General features: G+C 47.0%; 1 protein-coding gene across 1 annotated transcript in view; it reads right to left on the reverse strand.

The window, feature by feature from the left end:
- Positions 1-784, reverse strand: part of SLC25A42 (solute carrier family 25, member 42) — a 6,730-nt gene extending 5,946 nt beyond the window's left edge. Inside the window, exon 1 of the mRNA XM_009870630.1 lies at positions 663-784. Coding sequence (XP_009868932.1) covers positions 663-746 — 84 coding nt within the window. The 5' untranslated portion in view covers positions 747-784. The remainder of the gene's footprint in view (positions 1-662) is intronic.
- Positions 785-8,478: the final 7,694 nt, after the last annotated feature.

Consider the following 8,478-nt stretch of genomic DNA (forward strand, 5'->3'; position numbering starts at 1 on the left):
GCTCATATTGATAAAGCAGCTATCTTCTCAAAACAAAGGGGCAGAAAGCAAGTAAATTACTTGAAAACTAACACCACGAAGGTAACCGACAAGTCCAGACAAGGCTTAAGAGCATTAACTTTCCATAGGCTTCGTGTTTTCATGGAGGAGTTAACATTCTTCTTTTTTTCAGAATGTTTCACGACTAAAAAGTTAATGTTTATTATTAAAATACATAGTTCACTTCAATTTCCCATTCCAATCTCCGCCTGTGTGGTGACAAATGCAAGAGCAGCCATGCACAGTGAACTTCAGCCTGAGCGCTGGTCTAAATCAGACTAAGGTCCAGCATCGCTGTCTCTTCCAGCGCTTCTACCGAGAGCCTTAAAAGCAGCAGCAAGAGCAGGAAAGCAAGACCTACGGTTCTCTTCCCAGCTCTGCCAGAGACGTAACAGGACATAACCTTGAAGGAGGAATGTGGCAGCCCTGCCTGCCTGTCAGCTGTGAGCGACGGCCAGCCTCTCCCCAGAGGGCTGGAACTGCTTGGCCATCCCCAAAGAAAGCAAAAATTACACATCTTGCGGTTTGCACGGACATTATAGCGGCTCAAACCGCCTCGAGATGCAGCCACAGGGCTCTTCTCTCAGTCCCACCGCAGGGACCCAGCGATCTCCTGCTCTTACCTCCGCCGGGAGATGAGGTGACGTAACGGGCTCCGCATCCTGCCGTTTGAAATCCACTTGACCTTCTCTCACACCATTACCCATACCAGTTGCACTTGCAAGTGGGCAGAAGAGCTACGGCTCCTAAATTGAGAACAATAACAAAGCGAGAGAGAGGGTCAAAAGTCAGAAATACGCAGGGAATAAAAAGCTTTTACCGGGAGGAGGAGTGACCTACTCCCAGGGCTGTTTTCAGCAGTAAACCCCCCATCCCAAGCTCCCAGCTGAGGAGCATTTTCAGGCTCGCAGCACCATCTCCTTCCTTTGAGGCGCAAGTGTATGTTTGGTTGTATTTTGGTGCTACGTAAAAACTGTGTCAATCGTATTCACTCTTTTCAGCCCACAAGTAACTCGGCTGCAAGCAACAACATCAAAATATCCACAGTTCCTAAGAGAGAAGACTCAGATCCTGCTCTGTCCTCTTCCATCACTTCCAGGGAGGATTTTGGTTGCTGCCCAGCCTGACCGCTGAGCATCTAGATACTGGAGGAGGCACAGAGAAATTTAAAACCCTGCCCTGGAAAATGGAAAAAATAGTCACAGCAGTAAGACCCGAAAGGCTGCCGTAAGCAACTGGAGGCTATTTTAGGGAAGAGAGAGATCCAGCGCCCGGCACGTGCCACGAGGGCTGTTCTGATGAGGCCAGCGATTTGGCTGAAAGCAGCACAACCGCGATTCCAGAGCTCCCTTTCTCCGCTCTCGCGGCGCACGCACGCTTGGCGCTGGTGAAGCACTGCGGTGGGCACAGATGGGGTTTTGCGCTCTCACCTGCCTCGGGAAAGGCCAGGTCGGTCTAACCTTAGCTGCAGAGAACAAATGCAGAGACAACGCTTTAAACAGAGGCTATCGCTTCAGCGTCTGACTCTACTATTTCTGCTTTTTATGACGCAATTTTTTCGTCCTTACTCAGAAATTAAAGAGCTGAAGTTTGAGAAACCCGCGCCGGCACAGAGGTGGCCTCTGCGAGTTCTGAATCCATTCACAAACGGGGTGTGTACCTCCACGTATCTAAGCACCCAGCCCGCCCCAAGAGCCACGGTTCCATTTTGTCAGCTCCCTTTCAAGAGATGCGGGGTTAGGAAACTCCAGAACTGCTCCCCAACCCTTCCCCAGCCTTCTTGCGTGTCCTCCAGCAAGTTATTTAACCTCGGCCTTGCTCTGATACCCCAGAAACCTGCGGCACAACAGTTTGCTTACTTGGAAAGACCAGCTTAAGACTATTGTTTTTTTCCCCTCTTTTTAACAATCTCGAGCTATGATATGCTTGTCAGCACCTTTCATACTTGCTGACCTATTTTATTTCCCCCCCTTCCAACATCGCTCTCATAAATTAGTGCCAGACTTCACTTTCCAAGCCCCTCGGTTGCAGCCGAGATGTTAAGGCGAAGGCAGAGAGGGCTCAGCCTCACCGGCGCTCGTGCGTGACCAACTTGCGACGACGAAGCTCCGCGCGCCCCGCGCACGCTCAGCCCAAGGGCAGGACAACCACACGCGGGCATCTTCGATGGCAGAGCTTTGGGAAGACACGTATCGATGTGTTTACAACTGCTGAGGTGTTATCGAAAAGAGGAAACAGCAGGGTGTTTATCCGGAGAGAAAAAAATCAAAATCTTAATGGACCAAAGCAGGACCTAAACAGCATCAACTCGAAAATTTCCATCACGTAAGCTTGGTCATGTGAGAAAAACTCTCGTAAGGATCAAGAATCAAGGTGATTCATAACACTACGGAGCTGAGCACTTCATTAAATTATTTTGAAGAACACAGGCTGCTGATTATTTCTAATTGCTGTCTGCAGTTACTTCCTTTCCTTCTTATCTCACGTACCTTGAAAGTGGATTGCAAAGCAACGCCTCGCAGCAAAAGCATGAAAGAAATCACAGGTAGAGTTATTATCCCCAGCCGTCTCAAAGAAATGTAGGTCACAATATCAGATTTATCTCTACCAAAAATAAACCCACAAAAATAGGAATCGCGCTAAAGAGCTTAGGAATGCGATACGCAACTTTTATTTTAAAACACGATTTTGAGAGGTGATTGAGAAAAAGATGACTAAAAGGAAATTTTATAAACTAAACTGATGTCGTTAAGCCTGGACTTATTTTAGAACATGCCCATGCATAAAGATGATATCCATTTACTCAATAATATTCTCTTTGATCCTATTCAGACATGTTCTTTTTTTATTTTTAGTGCCTCATGTCCTGATCTTAGACACCTGTCTGCACGCTCTGTTTTACACACTAAAACTGCCCACATGCTCTCCATAAATATAGGCCCTGAACTTGCGGTGGCTTAAACGTAAATACAGAGTTTATTATTTTTACTCACATTCGTTCACCACAAAGCAATGCAGCTGCATTTTATTTTGGAGTTGGGCTGATTTTTCAACTGAGTTTTGGCTATTACGACCGATAACGCCGGAGCCACAGAGAAAAAGGTTTGTTTTAAACTTCCAGCCTGAATTTGTAGTGCCTGGCCATTAGAAATCAGACGTTATTCTACACGTGGAGCAATCCAACTCGCTCATTAAGTAATCCCCCCAAACCCAACATGGAGCAGCTGGATATTTTTTAAATCCTTCTATTTTGTGTAGCTCCGTACACAGTCATTACTTATGTTTACAAAGCCAGGGGAAACAGGAAAAAAAAATATCTGTGGATTAGATTTATTTTTTTATACCACAGAGGCCTGCTTCCCTGTTATTTATATTGTGGTTCCATGAGTCCTTGTCACACATCTGGCTCCAGACTCGTCAGCGATACGTGTTGTAGAGCAAACGATTCCCCGGAGAGAATATATAATCAGAAGGCAGAATTGCTGGCGAAGGCGAGTTCAAAAGTTAAAGAGGTTTAATAAGTTACGTACGCTGTGCTTTTACAAGAAAATCTGCGATAGTTTATTGGACGTACGAAGCACTAGCTCCAGTAGCCAGCTTCAACTCCATCAGAAAACGCTGCTGGTAACTCTGTGCTAACTCACAGTCACAGATTTAAGATTATTTACGGAGCTGCGGAGCAGAGGAGCTCGGGCCCTTCGCTTCTGGCAGCGGCATCTCAGACAAACAGATGACTTCAGCCGCGACGCTCCGTTTTGTGACGGCCCCGTGAGCCCCAGGACTCTTTCCAGGTATCCTGCCCAGCAATTGCAGAAACGTCTGTGCGCTCAACCAAGTTTCTTTCCCCGCATTCCAGGAGATGCGCAGAATATGCGCCGCACGTTAAAAACTAGAGCATCGTTCGTCTCTCCTTCCCCTTCCCCCAGCTCTCTGGAGCGGCGCTTAATGAATACCTGAGCAAGTTCAATCAAGCTGTCAAATTGCCTCTCTGACAAGTTAGACGTTCTGCTTGGTGGTGATTTTGATTAAAAGGACAGGCGAGACAGCATCAAGTTATTCAGATGATAAAAGCAACCTACTAGGAAGAATGTCTTACGGGCAGGTGCCAGCTCGTTGCCCAAAGCGGGGCGAGGGTTCAGAGAAAAAGCAGCTCGAGCTGTCCAACCCGCTTGTGAACCCATGCATGATGCTGGATTTCACATTTTAAACCACACAGTCTTGAGATAATTAGTTCCTCAGCAGAAGAGCCGATGAGTTTCAGAGAGCGGCATCACAACAAGGAAATACGCACAAATTCTCCAGTTGGGGTGTGTCCCATTAAAATCCCGCTGCAGATTATTACACGTTTCCGCATCACAAAATTAAACCCCGGTTGAAAGTTTGACTTCACACCGTTACAGCACAACCTGCTTGAAATCCCTCTTTTATGCATTTTACCGGCCGCGCACACGCTTGCCCGTGGCAGATCCACACCCCCAATGACCAGGGGCGGCAGGGAGGAGGAGATTCGGGGTTTGCATAAAACTCAGCACCGATGGAGGCAGAAATCACGCTGCCCATCCTCTCCAGGCTTCGCTCGCTTCCCAGCCGCTCACCTGGGCAGACACGACATTACCCATTAACAGAAAAGTACCTCAACTACAAAAGCAGACCCAGCTGTTCCAGTTTGGACACTACTACATAGTCAGAAACCAGGAGAAGCACAGGCACCCAGCCCAGAGACCGGCTTGCTGTGTGTCATTACTGAAAAACACCCCATGTTTGTCTGATATTCTGCAGTGGAATTTAGACCTGTCCCAAAGCACTAAGATTTGTGAAAGAACATCATCTCCCCGGAGAGAACATGAGATACGCTGCCGGCTGTTTGCTTTGCAGGGTGTCTGAACCCAACGGCAGGCGTTTGCTAAGAAATGTTTGCTTTTTCCTCGGACAACCCCCGCAGGGATTGTAAAAGCAGTTTAGAGCCCTGGACACGGGAGTGCCCCGACAGACAGGTAATGGCAAAACCACAGAGTTTCAACAGGCCAGAGCGGCTACGACTCGACGCCCACAAAACACACTGGATTCCAAAGATAGGCAGAAGAACCAGCCCTGCCAGGCACTTCTCGCTAATCTTTCCCAAAAACAAGGAGACAAAACAAGGTGCACGCACAAACTCAGAAGACTTTTTGTGTTCAGTCCTCGGGAGCTGCATACGCACCTACCACACCGCTCACAGACGTGTTACTGTTACACCCGCTTGGATCAACTCACCATTCGCTCCTGGGACAGAATTTTAATTTCATTCAGGTGAAGTCACTTGTACAACTCTTTCAGATGTGCCAGCTTCCCTCATTACCCAGTCAAGCAGTTCCTTATTCTTTTTTTTTTTTCCCCCTTTTTTTTCTTTATTATGTCATTAACATCGCTAATGAAAGCGTGTAACTAAATTAGGAGAAAAGAAAACCAAAGGAGCGCTCCTGCAGAAATTTTCACACATTTTCCCAGGCAGGCTGAAGTTCAGCAGTGCCCAGGCTCAATTAGGTTTCCTTCGATTGTTATTGTTAAACTGAGCAATTGAGCCTGACAGAGAAAGAGATGTGGTAAAAGCCGAGGTTACTGCAGCCTTAAATTCATCCTCGGAGCAAAAGCATCACAGAAAATCACAAAGAAAAGGGCTGAAACACTCAGAACAGGGGGATGAACCATAAGTAGACGGCCCCTTGAGGTCCATCTTTGCCTTCCAGTTTGATTAAGCCATTAAAAAGAAAAATCAAACCCAGATATGCCCTGCAGACTCAACTCTCTTCAGTCACATTCATCTTCCAGTTGCATACAAATCTGATCCCAAAACATTAGCTATGAATAGTCCATTGCAATTCTTCCTTTAAAGGTCTGTACAGGAACTGTTAGCATGAATTTAAAGAATCATTGACTAAAAGACTCACTAAATTACAATATCTGGAAGAGTTTAATTTTTTTTTTATGTGCTTCCTTAGCTCCAAAGTACAAAACAAATGCTCCTCCGGCCTCCCTCAGCCAGAGAGAGCTCAAGTCTGCCAGTAAAACTGAGGATAAAGATACAAATTCTGTGCATGGTTTTAGATTACCTGACTTGAATTAAGCCAGTTGTTGAGCACTGAGAAACGGTTAAATCTAAACCTCTGCTAGCAAGGCCAGCTGCATTATTCAGAGGAGCCCAGGAGACTCGGGTTGTGAAGGAAGCTTGGACGGAAGGCTGAGCCACAGAACAGAGAAAATCTTGGCAAGAAAAAACAGTGCCTCATTCTTCAGTTGCTAGAAGAAGGCTGTTGCTGGGAACACCTCAGCTATGCTTTCCACAGCCAAAAACTGAAGGCCCGTTCTTATCTGCAAGACAGATAACAGCTTTATCTGAGGGAGAACAGAGGACTTAAACAAGGGGACAGAATCACAGGGCTCCTCTGCCAAACCCTCTCCACTCGTCAGACAGCAATCACCTTCCTTCTGCAAGAGAAGGCAGAAAAGCAAACAAATACACAACCCCAAGCATGCTCCCAGCTCAAATAGCCTGAATACTCCTCTCAAAAGTTATTTCTCAAAGGTAATGTCATCAGGAAACGACAATAAAATAGGACACGTGACCTCTCAATCAGCAGGGCCACGCAAGCTTCCCCACCACTGGAAATATTCACCTGACCGCCACCACAGACACACCCGAGGTCCCAAAGCGACACATTGCAGCACAGATGAGATTTTTGTGTTCAATTTGGAATCCAAGCAACACCCAGTCACCCCAGGAGCCACCTTTGCCAGGAACTATTTCAACACGACAAATGATAATTACAATTTCTACTCCAAAACTCCAGCGGTTTAAATTGCCGATGGAAAAAAAAAAAAAAAAGAAGGAAAATAAAGAACTAAAATCTTCCATCATTAAGCAGAGTGACGCACAAGTGTGACAGGCAGGTGTCATTTCCTAATAATGCTGCTTTGTCACGCTAGGTCATGAGTTACCCAAACCCACCGTCTGTCGTGCTCACTGTAAAAAAATTAATGCCGAGTTAAGCATCAACTCTGCTTAGCCAAAGCCCTGTGGATTTCAGTTAAGTTTGATTACCTTATGGTAACTCAGGCCTAGCAGCACTAACCCACGACACAACTGCATCGCTGACTGCGCAACAGCAAGGAGCAGCGGATTTAAAGCACAACCAGGGAGCAAAGAACTCCTCTGACACTCATTTCTTTTGTGACCTGGAGTAAGCTGTTTGTATTCCAGTTCACCTTTCCATACAGCACACAACCGTCACGGCCCTTCGCAAGGCAGCTTCCAGGAATGCTTATCTACCACCTGGAAAACAGAGAACAGCGCTGCAGCGTGAAGTACTGGTTTCACCTAAGGAAAGGTAAAAACCTGAATGCATCTTCCTACAGTCAGCTGAAGAGTTACTAGAAGAAAACTATTCCTGGTTCTTGAGGGTTTTTTTCACAGCAAACCTGTCTGACCTGTACCAAGCCCATCTGCTTCACCAGGTAACCACATACTCGACGCCGTGTTGGTGCTCACCTTACATTTTATGTAAACTCCGGAATCAAAGTTTAACGCACTGGACGTGCCCGGGACACGGCGCTCGCAGTGGGGACCGCCAAAGTCAGAGCCGTAGCTACAGCTGCAGGTCAAGCAAAAAGAAATTCCTGCAGCTCCTGACTCACACCGCTGTGCTATCAAGAGCTAAAACTCCCCCGCCTGAAGCAATCATCTGGGCCAGAGAGTTCCTGCTAAAACCCAACACCAAGGACAGTCTCAGTGCCCCCCTCCGCAGCAGCTCTCCTCCTTGCAGAGCTCCTAAACAACGCTGGGAGAAAGAAAAATAAGTGTTAAGTATCCACAGCTCTACGAGGATGTCAGGATGCTCAGAGCTCCCCAGAATCCAGCCCTGGTGGATCCAGACTCCCAGTCACACGATTATTTTTAAATACCTTCACCCACAGGTTGTTGGTACGATTAAACCAACCCTGCAGTGCCCTTATTGCACGGTCTCTCTTCCTTCAGCTGTTTTCCAACACCCACAGACATCTCTACCACTCCTTTACATCCTTCTCCCAAAACCAGAGTCATTTATAAACACAGAATGTTTTCAAAACACTCTAAATTCATCAAACCACAGAAAAACACCGGAGAAGCCGCCAACCTCCAGAAAAAGCTCTGCAGTTGATGCCACCGTGAAGAGCTCAACGCCAAAAAGAGCCAAGCGACGGCAGATTCCAAACCCACCCTCCGCAGTCTGCTAAGTTAACAGCCAACAGGAAAGGCACGGTCAGCAAACGCATCTCCAACTCCTCCAAACTTCAGGGGAGCGCAGGTTTCAGGTCGACAAAGCACCTGCAGCACCAACTGCTACGCCCACGCTCGGCGAGGTTCACGTCTGAGAAGGTGAAAGAGCGTTTATTAACCCTGCAGGATCGTTTCCAGCATCATCC

Source organism: Apaloderma vittatum, unplaced genomic scaffold (assembly GCF_000703405.1).
Source record: "Apaloderma vittatum isolate BGI_N311 unplaced genomic scaffold, ASM70340v1 scaffold35525, whole genome shotgun sequence".
Taxonomy (NCBI): Eukaryota; Metazoa; Chordata; class Aves; order Trogoniformes; family Trogonidae; genus Apaloderma; species Apaloderma vittatum.